The sequence below is a fragment of the Equus asinus genome, chromosome 12, assembly GCF_041296235.1.
Source record: "Equus asinus isolate D_3611 breed Donkey chromosome 12, EquAss-T2T_v2, whole genome shotgun sequence".
Lineage (NCBI taxonomy): Eukaryota > Metazoa > Chordata > Mammalia > Perissodactyla > Equidae > Equus > Equus asinus.
This window is the reverse complement of record NC_091801.1, coordinates 26627326-26645077: the sequence shown is the minus strand read 5'-3', so window position 1 is coordinate 26645077 and position 17752 is coordinate 26627326. Positions and strand designations below refer to the sequence as shown.

Genomic DNA, 17752 nt, shown 5'->3' with positions numbered 1-17752 from the left:
AAAATAATTTTAGTACAGTGTACAGTAAACATCTAATTTGTTCATTCACTTATTTATTGATTCAGCAAACGTTAACTGACTGCTTACTATATGTAAGACATAGTTTCAGGGCATAATGCACAATGGTGACCAATGCGAGACAAAAATCTCTGTCCTTGTGGAGCTTAGATTCTGGTGAAAGAGATAAACAATAAACAAGATAAATAAGTAAAACATGTATGCTGGATAGTGGTAAGAAAGAGAAAATACAGCAGGGAAGAACAGGAAGAGTGTTGTAGGAGTAGAAGACCAGTTATTCTTTAAGGTAGGGTGGATAGGATTATGCATAATCGCCCAAAACTAGAAACTACCAAATGTCCATCAGCTGTTGAATGAATAAACAAAATGTGGTACATCCATATGCTGGAATATTATTCAGCCATAAAAAGAAATGAACTGATTCATACTAAAGCATGGATGAACCTGAAAAGCATAATGCTGAGTGAAAGAAGCAAGACACAATACACCACATACTGGATGATTCCATTTATGTGAAATGTCTGGAACAGGCAAATCTGTGGAGACAGCAGATTAGTGGTTGCCTGGGGCAGGAGGTAGAACAGAGAATAGAAGTAAATGGGCACAGGGATATTATTGGGGTGATGAAAACATTATAAAACTGATTAATGCTGATGATTGCACAACTTGGCAAATCTACTAAAAATTACTGAATCGGACATTTGAAATGGGCAAATTATATGGTATGTAAAATATGCTGCAATAAAGTTGTTTGGTTTTTTAAAAAAAAAAAAAGTAGCTAGGGAAGCCCTCACTGAAAAGCTGGTATTAGAGTGAAGATCTAAACGAAGTGAACCTACCAGGCATCTAAAGGAAGCATATTCCAGCCCATGGAGTAACAAATGTAAAAGCCCTGAGGTGGGGGTGTGCCTCACGTATTCAGAGCACAGTAAGGAGACAAGCATGGCTAGAGCACAGCCAGCCAAGAAGGAGCTGGAGATGAGGTCTGAGGTCTGAAAGTAATGGGAGCCAGATGGTGAAGGACCCTCCAGGCATGACACAGTCAGTTTCCCTCCACCATACATAACCTCGATTAACAACGTGTAGAGGGTCCTGGCCACTCCGGAGAGCTAAAGGAGGGTGGGGTTGTGTGGGGAGGTACAAGGATTAGAAAAAAGCAAAATCATAATATGCAACTGATGACTAATTATTGAGAAAATCCAAAAGAACTTGTGAATAAATTATAGAATAACAGAATATAGCAGTCACTAGATCAGTAATTATTAATCAACTGCATTTTTATACACCAGCAACAAATATTCAAAATATTTCACACAAAAAAAGGAAACCATTTAAACAACAGAAATAAATTACCTGGAAATAAATGTACTCAAGATGTGCAAAACACTTTGAGAAAATTAAACTATATTAAAAAATATTAATGACAAAAAAATGATAAATATGTCAATTCTCCCATTAAATCTATAGTAAACTTAGTATAGTTTAGTAAATCTATAGTAAACTATAGAGTTAATGCAACTCCAACCAAAATCCCTAAGGGGATTTTTTTGCCCGTTCTTGGAAGTGGGACAAGCCATTTTAAAAACATTTATATGGAAAAGCTAAAAGCCAGGAAGAGCCAAGACATTTTGGGGAGAAGTAAGAAAAAGAATATCATGGTGGGATGACTTTCCTTACCAGATATCAAGATGTATTTTAGTGTTAGAATAATTAAGACTGGCATTGGGGATGTATTTTGGCTTTTCCCTCCAGCTTCTTTGGGGTATAACTGACAAAGATGTATATATTTAAAGTGTACAATGTGATACCACTTGATATAATTTGATATATGTAGACATCATGAAATGATTACCATAATTAAGTTAATTAATGCATCCATCACCCCATATATTCACTTTTTTCTTTTGTGGTGAGAACACGAGATCAAATTTCAAGCACACAATACAGCATTATTAACCAGTCACCTTGCCGTATATTAGATCCTCAAAACTTATTCACTTTAGTTATATCTGAAAGTTTGTACCCTTTGACCAATCCCTCCCTATTTCCCCCACTCCCTACACTGGCAAGCACCATTCTACTTACTGTTTCTATGAGTTCAATTTTTTTTTCTTAAGATTCTACATATAAGTGATACCATGCCGCATTTGTCTTTCCCTGTCTGGCTTCTTTCACTTAGCATAACGGCCTCCAGGTTCATCCATGTTGTCTCAAATGGCAGGATTTCCCTCTTTTTAATGAATAACATACCATACACACACACACATATCTTCTTTGATATGGATTGCACTGAATCTATAGACTGCCTTGGGGACTATGGACATTTTAACAGTACTAATTCTTCCAATCCAAGGAAAAATTCTATCTTTCCATTTATTTGTGTCCTCTTCAATTTATTTCATCTTTCTCTTCAGTTTTCAGTATAGAGGTCTTTCACCTCCTTGGTTAAATTTATTCTTAAGTATTTTATAGTTTTTGATGCTATTGTAAATGCAACTGTTTTCTTAATTTCTCTTTCAGATTGTTGTTGCTAATGTATAGAAATGTAACCGATTTTTCTATATTGATTTTGTATCCTGCAACTTTGCTGAATTTACTTATTAGTTCTAACAGTATTTTGGTGGAGTCTTTAGGATTTTCTCTATGTTAGATCATATCATCCACAAACAGAGACAATTTTACTTCTTCCTTTGCAATGTGGACACATTTTCTTTCTTTTACTTAAGTGATTGCTCTGGCTAAGAATAGAATGGAATGGAAATGGTGCGAGTGGGCATCCTTGCCTTGTTCCTGATCTTAGAGGAAAAGCTTTTAGGTTTTCACTGTTGAGTATGTTAGCTGTGGGGCCGTCATATATAGCCTTTATTATGTTGAGGTATATTCCTTCTATACCTAATTTTTTGAGGGTTTTTATCATGAAAGGATGTTGAATTTTGTCAAATGATTTTCTGCATCTCGAGAGGATATGATTTTTATCTTTCATTCTGTTAATGTGGTACATCACATTGACTGATTTGCATATACTAAACTATCCTCACATCTCAGAGATAAATCCCACTTGATCATGGCGTATGACCCTTTCACTGTGCTGTTAAATTCAGCTTGCTGGTATTCTGTTGAAGAGTTTTGCACGTATTGGCCTATAATTTTCTTTTCTTGTAGTGTCCTTGCATGTTTTGGTATCAGGGTAATGCTGACCTCATAAAGTGAGTTTTGAAGTGTTCCATCCTCTTCAAGTTTTTGGAAGAATCTTATAAGAATTGGTATTAATTCTTCTTTGAATGTTTCGTGGAATTCATCCATGAAACCACCTGATCCTGGGATTTTCTTTGTTATTCCTGGGATTTTTGACTGATGATTCAATCTCCTTACTAGTTACAAGCCTATTCAGATGAATTTCTATTTCTTCATAATTCAGTCTTGGTAGGTTCTAAGTTTCTAGGAATTTATTTATTTCTCCTAGGTTACCCAGTTTGTTGGTATACAATTGTTCATAGTAGTCCCCTATCATCCTTTGCATTTTGCAGTATCAGGTGTGATATCTCTGCTTTCCCTTCTGAATTTATATATTCAAGTCTTCTTTTGATCTTAGTCTAGCTAAAGGTCTGTCAATTTATCTTTTCAAAAAAATCATCTCAGTCGATATTTTCTATTGCTTTTCTAGCCTCTATTTCATTTATTCCAGCTCTGATCTTTGTTCCTTCCTTCCTTCTGCTAACTTTGGGCTTACTTTGTTCTTCTTTTTCTACTTCCTTGAGGTGTAAGTTCAGTTGTTTATTTGAGATCCTTCTTTTTTCTTAATGTGGGCATTCATCACTATAAATTTCCCTCTTAGAAGTGATTTTGCTGCATCCCATAAGTTTTGGCATGTAGTGCTTCCATTTTCATTTCAAGATTTTTTTTTCATTTTCCTTTTGATCACTTCTTTAACCCATTGGTTATTCAGTGGGTGTGTTAATTTTCACATATTTGTGAATTTTCCAGCTTTCCTTGCTACTGACTTCTAGTTTTACACCACTGTGGTCAGGAAAGATGCTTGATATGAATTCAATCTTCCTCAATTTGTTCAGACTTGTTTTCTGGCCTAACACATGGTCTATCCTGGAGACTATAATGTGTGAGATTGAGAAGAATGTGTACTCTGCTGCTGTCAGACGAAATATTCCATATATGTCTGACAGGTCCCTTCAGGCTAAAGTGCAGTGCAAGTCCATTATTTCCTTATTGATGATCCGTCTGAATCCATCAGTGAAAGTGGGTAATGAAGTCCCTCCTATTATTGCATTGCTATCTGCTTCTGCCTTCAGAACTGTAATATTTGCTTAACATATTTAGGTGTTCTAATGTTGGGTGCATATGTATTTACAATTATATCCTCTTAATGAATTGATCCTTTTATTATTATATAATGATCTTCTTTGTCCCTTGTAACAGTTTTTTAAAGTCTATTTTGTCTCACCTAAATACAGCTACCCTGTTCTCTTTAGGTTTTCATTTGCATGGGATCTTTTTCCACCCCTACATTCTGATCCTATGTGTGTTCTTAAAGCTAAGGTAAGTCTGCAGTAGGCAGCAGAGAGTTGGGTCTTGTTTTTTGACCCATTGAGCCACTCTGCATCTTTTGATTGGATAATTTAGTGCCTCTACATTAAAAAAAAAATTACTAATAGGTAGCACTTACTATTGCCATCTTGTTCACTGTTTTCTGGCTTCTTGCAGTTCCTTTGTTCCTTTCTTTCTCTCTTGCTGTCTCCCTTTTTGATTTGATGATTTTTCATAGTGGTATGCTTTGACTCCTTCCTCCTTATCCTTTGTGTGTCTACTAGAAGTTTTTCCTTTGTGGTTACCACGACACTTACATAAAACATAATAGTCCATTTTAAGTTGATAGCTTCAACTGCATACAAAAACTCTACCCTCTTTTACTCTCCCTCATTTTGTTTCTGATGTTACAATTTACATCTCTTTATATTGTGTAAGCATTAAATTTTTTTAGCTGTAGTTTTTAAAAATACTTTTAACTTTTATATTAGAGTTAAGTGATTTACACACCACCATTACATTATGAAAATATTCTGAATTTGACTATATACCTACCTTTACCAATGAGTTTTACTTTCACATATTGTTATATTACTAATTAGCAACCTTTCATTTCAGTTTGAAGAACTCTTTTTAACATTTCTTATAAGGCAGGTCTAGTGGTGATGAACTCCCTCAGCTTTTGTCTGTCTGGGAAAGTCTTTATCTATACTTCACTTCTGAAGGACAGCATAGCTGGGTAAAGAATTCACAGCTGGTAGTTTCTTTCTTTCAGTACTTTGAATATATCACCCCACTGTCTCCTGATCTGCAAGGTTTCTGCTCAAATATCTGATGATCGCCTTATGGGGGTTCCCTTGTATCAGGTGAGTTTCTTTTCTCTTGTTGTTTTCAAAACTCTGTCTTTGACTTTTGACAATATTATAATAATGTGTCTCAATAAGGCCTCTTTGAATTGAATCTGTTTGTGGACTTTCATGTACCTGGACGTCTATATCTCTCCCCAGATTTGGGAAGTTTTCAGCCATTATTCCTTTAAATAAACTTTCTGCCCCTTTCTCTTTTTCTCTCTCTCTCTCTTCCTTCTAGGACTCCCAAAATGTGAATAGTTCCATTTGACGATGACCCATAATTCATATAGGCTTTCTTCACTCTTTTCAATTCTTTTTTTCTCTTCTGACTAATTTCAAATGACCTATTTTCAAGTCCACAGATTTTCTTTGCTTGACTAAGTGTTTTGCTGATTCTCTCTATTGCATTTTTCATTTTATTCATTGTCTTCTTCAGCTATAAAATTTATGTTGGTATTTTAATGACTTCTAATCTCTGTAGAACCTCCCATTTTGTTCATGTACTGTTTTCCTGAATTTTGGGGTTGTCCATCTGTGTTCTCTTATAGTTTGCTAAGCTTCCTTAAAACAATTACAGGCACAACTTGTTTTACAGTGCTTTATTGTGATTCATAGACACTGCACTGTTTACAAACTGAAGGTTTGTGGCAACCCTGCCTTGAGTAAGTCTACCAGTGCCATTTTTCTAGTAGCGTTTGCTCATTTCGTGTCTCTGTGTCACGTTCTGATAATTCTCACAGTATTTCAAACTTTTGCATTATGATTATATTTATTATGGGGATCTGCGATCAATGATCTTTGATGTCACTATAACTGCTTTGAGGTGCCATGAACTGAGTGCAGATAAGACGGCAAATTTAAACAATAAATTTGTGAGTTCTGACTGCTCCACCAACAGGCCATTGCCTTGTGTCTCTCCCTCTCCTCGGGCCTCACTATTCCCTGAGAAGCAATATTGAAATTAGACCAATTAACAACCCTACAATGTCCTGTATGTGTTCAAGTGAAAGGAAGAGTTGCAAGTCTCTTGCTTTAAATCAAATGTTAGAAATGACTAAACTTAGTGAGAAAGGCATATCAAAAGCCAAGATAAACAAAAAGCCAGGCCTCTTGTACCAATTAACCAAGTTGTGAATGCAAAGGAAAAGTTCTTCAAAGAAATTAAAAGTGCTCCTACAGTTGGGGTCGGCCCCGTGGCCGAGTGGTTAAGTCTGTGCGCTCCACTGCAGGCGGCCCAGTGTTTCGTTGGTTCGAATCCTGGGCACGGACATGGTACTGCTCATCAAGCCACGCTGAGTCGGCGTCCCACATGCCACAACTAGAAGGACCCACAACTAAGAATATACAACTATGTACTGGGGGCTTTGGGGAGAAAAAGGAAAAAATAAAATCTTTAAAAAAAAAAAGTGCTACTACAGTTAACACACAAATGATAAGAAAGCAAAACAGCTTTATCACTGTTATGGAGAAAGCTTTATTGGCCTGATCAGAAGATCAAACCAGCCACAACACTCCCTTAAGCCAAAGCCTATTCAGAGCAAGGCCATAATGCTCTTCAATTCTATGAAGGCTAAGAGAGGTGAGGAATACAGAAAAAAAGTCTCAAGGTAGCAGAAGTTGGTTCATGAGGTTTAAGGAAAGAAGCCATCTCCATAACATAAAAGTGCAAGGTGAAGCAGCAAGTGCTGATGTAAAGTTGCAGCACGTTATCCAGAAGACCTAGCTAAGATAACTCATGAAGGTGGCTACACTAAACAGATATTCAGCGTAGATACAACAGCCTTATTTTGGAAGAAGATGCCATCTAGGACTTTCATTGCTAGAGAGGAGAAGTCAATGCCTGACTTCAAGGTGTCAAAGGACAGGCTGACTCTCTTGTTAGGGGCTAATGCAGCTGGTGACTTTAAGGTGAAGCCAGTGCTCAATCACTATTCTGAAAATCCTAGAGCCCTTAAGAATTATGCTAAATCTACTCTGCCTATGCTCTATATACGGAAAAACAAAGCCTGGATGACAACAGATCTGTTTACAACACGGTTTACTTAATATTTAAGTCCACTGTTGAGACCTACTGCTCAGAAAAAAAGATTCTTTTCAAAATATTACTGCTCATTGACAATGCACCTGGTCACCCGAGAGCTCTGATGGAGATGTATGAGAGTCTTGTGTTTCCACATCTGCTAAGACAACATCCATTCCACAGCCCATGGATCAAAGCCTAACTTTGATGTTCAAGTCCTATTATTTAAGAAATACATTTCATAAGGCTAAAGCTGCCACAGATAGTGATTCCTCTGATGGATCTGGGCAAAGTAAATTGAAAACCTTCTGGAGAGGATTCACCATTATAGATGCCACTAAGAACCTTCATGATTCATGGGAAGAATCAAAATATCAACATTAACAGGAGTTTGGAAAAGCTGATTCCAACCCTCATGGATGACTTTGAGGGGGTTCAAGACTTCACTGGAGGAAGCAACTGCAGATGTGGTAGAAACAGCAAGAGAACTAGAATTAGAAGTGGAGCCTGAAGACGTGACTGAATTGCAGCAATCTCATGATAAAACTCTAACAAATGAGCAGTTGCTTCTTATGAATGAGTAAAGTAAGTGATTTCTTGAAATGGAATCTTTCCTGATGAATTTGCTGTAAAGACTGTTGAAATGACAACAAAGGATTTAGAATATTACATAAACTTAGTTGATAAAACAGTGGCAGGGTTTGAGAGGACTGACTTCAATGTTGAAAGAAGCTCCACTGTAAGTAAAATGCTATTAAACAGCACTGCATGCTACAAAGAAATTGTTCATGAAAGGAAGAATCAACTGATGCATTGAATGTCATTGTTGTCTTGTTTTAAGAAATCGCCACAGCCACCCTAATCTTCAGCACCCACCACCCTGATTAGTCAGCAGCCAATAACACTGAGAAAAGACCCTCCACCAGCAAAGTTTATCACTTACAGAAGGCTCAGAATATGGTTAGCATTTTTAGAAATTTTTTTTTAGCTGAGGAAGATTTGCCCTGAGCTAACATCTGTGCCAGTCTTCCTCTATTTTGTATGCGGGCTGCTGCCACAACATGGCTGCTTAAGAGTGGTGTAGATCTGCACCCAGGAACTGAACCTGGGCTGCCAAAGTGGAGCACACTGAACTTAACCACTAGGCCATGGGGCTGGCCCCAATAATAACGTATTTTTTAATTGAGGTATGTAATCTTTTTTTAGACATAATGCTATTGCACACTTAGACTACAATATAGTGTAAACATAACTTTTATACACACTGGGAAACCAAAAAATCCACTATGACTTGCTTTATTGCAATATTTGCTTTATTGCAGTGGACTAGAACCAAACCTGCAATATCTCTGAGGTGTGCTCTTATTTTGAATTCTTTGTCAGGCAATTTGTAGATCTCAACTTCTTTTGGGTTGGTTACTGGAAAACTATCATGTTCCTTTGGTGGTGTCGTGTTTCCTTGACTTTTTGTGTTCCTTGAAGTCTTGCACTGTCATCTTCACATTTGAAGAAGCAGTCACCTCCTCCAGTCTTTACTGACTGGCTTTGGAGGGGAGCCATCTTCACTACCAAGTCCACTAGGGATTCTGAAGTTTTCTCAGATTTCTTCTATGGATGTGCCTTCTCCACAGTTCTTATTCCCTCTTGCAGGGTAATTCTTAAAACTGTATGCCTCATCTCAATCCTGCAAAGCCAAGCCATGTGCTGAGAGCCTCCCATTTGTTTTCTCTAGGGCAGTGGCCTGAATTACTCAAGGATGTGAACATTTTCACAATCCTGCAGTCTTGCTGGCTTTCCACTTGCTCACTAGCCATCTGTAAAGGCTCCTCATGGTCTACAGGAGCATGCACCAAAATCAGGCCAAGGTAGGCGGGAGCAGTGGGATGAGTGTGAGTGAGGTAATGTGGAGTGTTGGGGGTACCCATGGGCCATTTGGTGGGGGAGGGTATGCAGGTAAGGAGTCCCCAGCAGCTCCTGGGCGGGCTTCCTGATGGAGTCTGTGAGATGGTTGGTAGCAGCATCTCTCCGACGAGCTCTGAGTCCTGGTTGCTGTGCTCCCACAGCCTCTCCCAAGCCTTCAGCCTTACAGATCACCTCAGTAATCTAGGTGAGCTGAGAAAGAAGTGGGCCTCTTGAGCAGTGTTCTACACAGCTGGGGAAGCCAGGCACTCACACATACGCTCCCGTGGGGAAAATCGCAGGCTGAGGGGTCTCTCCTCCAGCATCAAGCTGTATCACCTTGAGGGAGGAGTAATGCGAGCAAAGTGAACATATTCTTCTTACTCTCTTCAATGCATCCATTCTTGTATTTTTTCCCCCAGTGGTGTGGTGGAACTTCCCTGCTGGACTCCCAGACTCCCACAAAGGTACTCTCTTTTGTTGGCGACTGCCAAAGTTGATGTTCTGTGAAGGAATGAGAGTAGAGAACTCCTATTCTGCCATCTTGCTGATGTCACTCTAAAGTATTTTGGCTTTGGAGTCCACATTCTTAACGACAATGCTATGCTACCTCAGATGAATGAAAATAAGAATAACACCATGCAAAAACCACAGAATAAACTTGAAACAAAAAATGTGACTCCCAAAAAATATAAAGTGTTCCTGGATCTTGATCACTATAGTTTACAAGTGGCAACTACTGCACATTATGATTAAGATTTCTGCTTACAATTTAAGTCAGCTTCTCCATATCCTTTCAACTGAATGTGAGCTAACAAATTATAGAACTGTATTTGAGAAGATCTTCACTGAGAGTCAGGTTAGGGAGAGACAAATAAAGCAAGAGAACAAGAACATCACCACAATCAACATAATCTGCTTTTGCCCAAGCGCATTTGTAACTTGCTCCTGCAGCTACACATCTACCAATTTAATAAATCCATTATCCACCACTGTAAATGGCCTTACAAACAGTTGCTAAACATTCATCTCTCTCTCATTTGGCTTCCTAAAATAGTCTTTAATTGCTCTCACCTCCTATGGTGCATTCACTGATTCATTCATCCATTCAACAACTATTTCATGACTACATATTCTAAACTGTTTTGGGCACTAGAATATAATAATGAACAAAACAGACGAAATCACTGCCTGTATGGAGCTTCCTTTCTCAACCCAGTAACCTGCTATCTTCCTAAATCAGATCATGTCACTCCTGCTTAAAACTTCCCTAGTTTCTCAATATAACGGGATAAAATACAGACTCCTTACCATTATGTACAAGGTAAGTGCTCGATGATTGGGCCCTCATAACCTTTCTCTGTCTGCACCCTTATTCACTGCACTCCAGACGTCCTTGTCTTCTGGTCCCTTGGCCTCAGGGCCTTTGCACTGGTACTCTTCTGCTCATACACACTCTTCCCAAATCTCTGCATGATGGTCTGCTTCTTATTCAGCTCTCTGCTCAAATGACAGTGCCTCAGAGTGGCCTTCCCTGACTACCATGGCCAAAGCAGGAACCCCCAGTCACTCTTCCTACATGATCTTATTTTTTCTTCTTCAGCACCCTTATTACTACCTGAATTAACTTACTTGTTTACATGTTTACTATCTATCTTGACCCACTAGAACCTAGGTTCTGCAAGTTCAAGAACACAGTTTTCTTCATTACTGTGGCTCCATCTGCACTGCCTAAACCAGTGCCTGGCACAGTAGGTGGTAAATAAATTACTTCTTGATTGACAATATTATCCTTCGTTAATGTAATTTCATTTCTTCCCCATAATCCTTTTCCACTCAATCTACTCTCCCTCCCTCATCAGTAGTGCCTGTCCTAGTCCTTAACAGGGAAATGAATAAGAATTCAAGACCCCCAAACACAATTATAGTCATGCACCTCATAATGACATTTCGGTCAATGAATAACTGCATATGTGAAGGTGATTCCATAAGATTAGTACCACATAGCCTAGGTGTGTAGTAGGCTATACCACCTAGGTTTGTGTAAGTATACTCTACGATGTTTACACAAAGAACGAAATCACCTAATGACGCATTTCTCAGAACATATCCTCATTGTTAAGTGGCACATGATTGTAATGCCAGTCATATGACAGTTCAGTTGCTTTGAGATTAAAGAGGGTTTTGGTTAATGCCTTAAGAAGGTCCCACTTACTGCATTTCTCCATAAATCATTATATCCTAGTTAAGTTTTGGGACATAATGCCTTACACTGTGCCTATTACACAGTTGGCATTCAGTAACTATTTTCTAAGTGGATAAACATTGCTCTACCTGTCTTATTCTCCTTCTACCTTTTCAGAAGGCTTTTACTATCAACTACTATCTCTCAAATGTATCCCTATAAATAATTAAAGATGCTCTAATGTCTCACATCTTAAAAACAAATATATCAAAAAGAAAAAATCCATAGAACCTTCTCTTAGTCCCACATAACAACTTAGCCAAGTTCTTCAGAAGTTTCTTCAAAGACTTGTTTACTCACTGTCTCCACTTCCTTACCTCCCACCTTTTTTAATTTTGCACCCTTCCCTTTAAGCCAACAAGCAAGCTCTCACAAAGTTGGCCAGTGACCTACGTAGAGAAGAACCATCATTAAGAGTATGTGTTCTACTATCAGATTGCTTGAGTTAAATTCCAGCTCCTCAATTTATTGAGTATGTGACTTACCTAGGCTAGTCATTAAATCTTTCTGAGCTGCAGTTACCTAATTGCTAAAAGCAAGTGATAAATATATCTCCCTATACGGTTCTATGGATTAATCAATGAAATAGAAAAAGGTAAAACAAACAAACTTACTACAGTGCTCAACACAGAGTAAGCACTTAATACAAGTTGGCTGCTATTATTCTTGTTAAATTATTATTTTCTGTCTTTGTTATCCTTGGTCTTAGGCCCTGATCTTCCCCTTTCACACTACATTCTCTCCCTAAGCAATCCTATCCACAACTGGCTTAAGTTAACATTACAACACTGATGACTCACAAATTTGTATTTCCAATTCAGACCTCTCTTCAGAGTTGCAGACCCATATATCCAACTACCTCCTCAACATGTCCCTTTGGACATTTCAAAGGCACCTCTACTTTAACAAGTCTAAGATGGCACTCATAATCTGCCTCCTCACACTTCTCATCCTCTACTCTCCTTTTTACCATCAGCAAAAGACCAACTGTGAAAGCCAGAACAGAGGAGTCATTTTTGAAACATCCCTAGAAATCTTATCACACCCTTCCACATCTATCTTCTCTACAAAGATAACCCCAACTCAGAATGTGTCACCTCTCACTTGAAAAAGTCTAACTTGTCTATCCCCTCTAAACTATTCTCCAAGCATCTATCCTGAGCCCTTCCAATTCAAAACACTGTACTTAAGAGTACACATTAGTTATACCTCCTATATTGCTTTATATACAGAATTAGACAGACTTGAGATGATTCTCAAATCATTAAATGAATCTTTGCGAGTGTTTGATTATTTTCTAGCTATGTAAGCTTTGGCAAATTATGTAGCCTTTCTAAGCCTCAATTTCTATATCTGCAAAATGAAGGCAATAGTATTTAACTTCCTATGTGTTTGTCAAGAGTAAATTAATAATATCAATAAAAAGCTCAATTCAGTGCTTGTCACTTACTGAGGACTAAATAAATGTTAGCTGGTTTAACAAGCTCAGTATAACTTTCCCATTGCCTGAGTTCTGGTCCTCATCTCTCTCACAACCTATTCTAACAGTCTCCTAACTGATCTCACCCACCTTCAACTGCCCAAAGCCCACACAAAGAACGGCATATTGCAGGCTTCAAGAAAAGTCAAGTAAATCTGGCCTTCTTTTAGTACTCTAGGATTAAACTAAAGATCACGTCCAAACTTCTTTGAACTTGGGATATGATCTAGCCCTTGCCTACCTTCCTAAGTGCTTCCACAGTAATTCTCCCACATGCATCTGATTCAGACTCATCAGGCTACTTGAATTTACTACACTACCACCTCTACTGGGTCTGCTCCTTTGAACTTGTTTCTTCCTCTGTCTGCAATGCTTACGTCTGCACTAATTATCAAATTACTAGTTATCTCTATTTTACAGAAGAGGAAACTGTAGCTCAAAGAAGTTAAATGACTGGCTGGGATCACCTAGGCTGGTGACTGAACAAGATGTCAAGGCAAATATTCTTTGCACTATATTAGCACTTCTCAAACTTTTCCAGAGAGTACTCCTGTTGAGAGAAGAGTTTAACTCTCATCCTAGAGGTCAAAGAAGGCACAAACTCAAGCTGCTCCTACCAGCTGGAGTAGCATACTTTATCTTCAAATGAATCACTGTCAAAAACTTTGAACAAGTCAAGTTGAGCACAATAGCCCCTCAAATAGTGAGTACTTTAAATCAAAACTATAAATTCTAAGTTTGTCTGTTCTGTGGCCGCAAATCTACTCCCAAAAACTATCTTCAGCTTTCATTTTCATCATTATCCACAAGAATATAATGAGAGTGTCATACAAGTGGCTGCAGTCACTATTAATTTTCACACAATGAAATTAAGCCTTGCCAATGTGTCTAGGGAGAATGGCTGGCCTGAGGACTCTCCCAAGAGATAGGCTAAAAAGAAAAGGAAATTCAGGGATCCTAGGCCAAACTTGAGTTTTCTTAGGACACTACACTTCTCTAGAGTGGGGTTTCTCAACCTGGGACCCAAGTGAAAAATTAGGCCAGATAATTCTCTGTTATGAGAGACTGTCCTGTACATTGTGGGTTGTTTAATTTCTACCTACTTGATGCCAATAGCATTTCACCCCTAGTTGTGACAACCAAAAATCTCCAGACATTGCCAAATGTCCCTTGGGGACAAAACTGTCCCCAGCTGAGTGCTCTAGAACGACACCAGTAGAAGTATATCCTTTTACTGAGCAGTGAACATTACATAGGAGAGCTCAAGCCTCTGACTCTGGAGAGGAAAGGCCTGGGAAAAAAGAGACGTCCCTCCATATGCACAGGCACCAGGATAAAAGAAAAGCATATCTGCGGCTACTCGATGCTAATTTTCCATAAGGAAGTAAACTGGGTGGGATCTGATTTAAGTTCCTTACCAAAAAATTTCAGGTGAGGCTTCAAAAACAATCAGACATTTAAGACTCTACTTCTGAGTACTGGGGGAGGGAAGGGAAGAAAGGGAAGAATCTAGGGCTGAGTCTCTACTCAGATGGCTACAACATTTGGCCTCTAGTCCAACAACATAGTGACAAAAGGAGATAGCTGAACATGATACCATCCTACTTTGACACTGTATAAATGAATGTAACCTCTTCTATTCCACCAATCACCATCCAACATGAACACTAAAGACGTACACACAAACTTTCAAACAGTCACAAGAAATCAAAAAAGTTATTTCATATAAAGGCAGAGACTTCAATATCTGCAATTCTGGAGCTTAGCTTTTGTGTTTAATAGAATGCAGCTCATTACTCTTGGCAGCTATTCCCTTAGAGTTTGCTAATAAGTGAGACAACAAATGCAGAATTCTGGGGAAATTACCCAAGGCAAAAGGTTTGGTGGGGGGGAGTTCGCATGTGAACACAGGCACGCATAAATACATGTTTTCAATATAAGAATATTTTTGTCTTTACCTTTTTTTAAAAAAATTCAACTCTGCTTGCTATATTTTACTATTATTGCTTTTAAATTTCTACAGTTTTATGTTTCCTCCAGGAAATCACACTCTAAGTTTTGTTTTAATCAGTCTTCTAAAGATCTAGCAAAATGAAGTTAGATAGTTGATATAAACTGTAGAGTGAAGGCTTATCAGCCTCAGATTTCCCAACTATAAAGTGGGCATAAATAAAATTTACTTCTTAAAGTTGCTGTGAGGATCAAATGAAGTCCTGTGTGGCCAGTATCTGGACACCTAGAATACACTCAATAAATGACTACTATTACTACTGTTATAACTATTACACATCAACATCTATGAAACTCTTGCACAAACTCTTAAGGAAGAACATGTGTTTTGGAGAAGAGAGAAAGATATTTTACAAGCACATCTTACATCTAGATGCAAATACAAGGTCAGTACTATTTGTGAGGACAAAGCAGGGGAGGGCAAAAGAAAAAGTGGAAATGCCCTGTGTTTTGAGTATTCTTGTGTCAATTACATCTGGTATCCAGCAGTTTATGATATGAAAGCCAATGTTCCTTCCCACTGCAAAAAAATTTTTTAAAAGTAAAGGAAAAAAAGACAGAAAGGAAGAAAGAAAACAAACCAACAATATGATAGACCGGAGGGAGGGTCACACAAGATATGAAATTCTACAATGGCAATACTCTCCTAACTCTTCAAGAACAACAGTAAAAGGTCAGATACCTTCCAAAGAAGCCAGGCTTTAAATTTCACTGCTTTATCTAATTAATAAAATTCCACTGGAAACAATTTTTCTTCCCAGTAGCCAAAATACACTGCAAGGTGAGCTAAGACATATATTTATAAAGTATTGTTACACTATGTTGAGCTCTTCCTCTGGGATTGTAATACATTTTAAAAGCTTTATTCATTCAACAGCAGCTCCACTGAAATGATGAATTCAAAAAGTATTAATAACAAATCCAAAATGTCTAGATTTCCCTAAGAAAATAATTTCTGCCCCAGAAACCTAACCAAAGAAAAGACAAAAGCTCTCCACTTCTTATTTTCTGGAGCAAATATGGGATAGACGGCTGAAATGAAGTTGCTGGGAAATATACTTCCAAACACTTCCTTGATGATCCCCCAAAATACATGCTATTAAGAGCATACTGATAATACTACAGCGAAAGTAATTTGAGCTACCCCCCAACAAATGCCCTGCATAATTACAGCCCTCGAGCAAGACTTCTACAGTCCTTGGCCTTCAGTCGGCTCCCGGCAGGTCAGCCATAAACGTGTATTCTACAGTCACGACCCTTCCAGTAATTAAATCAAAGAAAGAGGGGACCTCGAGGGTTCTAGACCAACTCTTTCATTTCACAGAAAACCCCGAGGCAGGGAGGAAAGTTAACTTTCTCAAGCTTTTGATGTCAAAGGCGATCCTGAGCTCCCGATCCCAAGTACAAAGTGCGCGCGCACATCCCGGGAGGGGCCAGAAGGGCAAGGGCCCTGAGTCAGACGGCCTGCAACCTCATCCCGCTCTTCCACGAACTCTTTCCATGACCCTGGGCACCCACACTTCGCGTCTCGATCTCCACGGCTGTTAAGCGGGAGCCAGAGCCCCACAACCTGGGGCTGCTGGCAGGAGTCAAGGCGCTCGGCCGCCTCCCACGGCTCCCCCGCTCCCAGGTCCGAGGGGGCGCTGCCACCGGCCGCTCCCCCCGTGCCCGGTGCCCGAGCCCCCACCTGCACCGTAGGGAAGGTGGTCTTGAGCAGGTAGAACATCTTGCGGTTGGACAGCACGTCCCCGCTGGTCATCTTGTCCTCGGCTCCTTCGCGCGTCTTCCCCTTGGACTTCTCGTGGAGGACGTTGCTTTCGCGGACGCGCCTCACTTCCTCGCCGCCGCGGACGGCCGCCAACACCGACACGGCCAGCATCTCGCGCAGGTCCACGGTGGCCCCGTCCGCCGCGCCCGCGGGCCCCGCCGCGCCGCCGCCCGGCTCGCCGCCCAGGCTGAAGAGACTGAAGCGGCCGGCCAGGAAGCCCGAGTAGAGGTGGTAGAGCACGCCGAGCCCCAGCAAGCAGAACACGGCCACCCCCAGCGGGGACAGGCGGATGCCCATGGGGGCCATGGCGCCGGAGGCCGGGCGCTCGGGGAGGCGGCCCTCACAGGCCTCCCCGCGCCCGCCGCCGCGCGCTCCCGGGCCAGGCGCCGCGCGTCCTACACCGGCGCCCGCTCCCCGGCGCCCGCGCGCCCCATCGTTCTTTCCCGGGAGAGGCCGAGCCGCGCCGCCAAGCCCACCGTCGCCGTCCCGTTCGTCCAACTCCCCCGGGCCGCGCGGTCCCAGCTCAGCCGGCCGGCGGGGCTCACTTCCACGTTGGCCAACGGCCGTGAGGTGAAAGGGGAGCGTCGGTGTGTATCCGGGTTACGCAAGGGGGCGGGGCGAGGGGGCGGGGCGGGTAAGGCTCCTCCCTCGGGGCGGGGCGACTTTGGGGGCAGAGCGGTCGGCTTCGTGCACCTGGCAGTGCTGGACCGCGCCCCGTCGTTTGGTTGGGTTCCGGCGGTATTCGGGTTCTGAGATCACTCCTGGATGTGGCGGAGCTGCTTTCTACGCAGAGAAAGATGCTGATTGCGAAAAATTTAAATTAAATCTCCCTTTGAACGATAATATATGGATGAAGTAAAGCCGTAGTGATAGTCTAGACTTCCCATCCCTCGCAGATTATTGAGGAATGGAGGACAGT

The 17752-nt window shown here is 40.5% G+C and overlaps 1 protein-coding gene across 1 annotated transcript in view; it reads right to left on the bottom strand.

The window, feature by feature from the left end:
• The window catches only part of BPNT2 (3'(2'), 5'-bisphosphate nucleotidase 2), a 37584-nt gene extending 20295 nt beyond the window's left edge, over nt 1-17289 (bottom strand). Inside the window, exon 1 of the mRNA XM_014857791.3 lies at nt 16753-17289. Coding sequence (XP_014713277.2) covers nt 16753-17139 — 387 coding nt within the window. The 5' untranslated portion in view covers nt 17140-17289. The remainder of the gene's footprint in view (nt 1-16752) is intronic.
• Between the last annotated feature and the right edge of the window lie 463 nt (nt 17290-17752).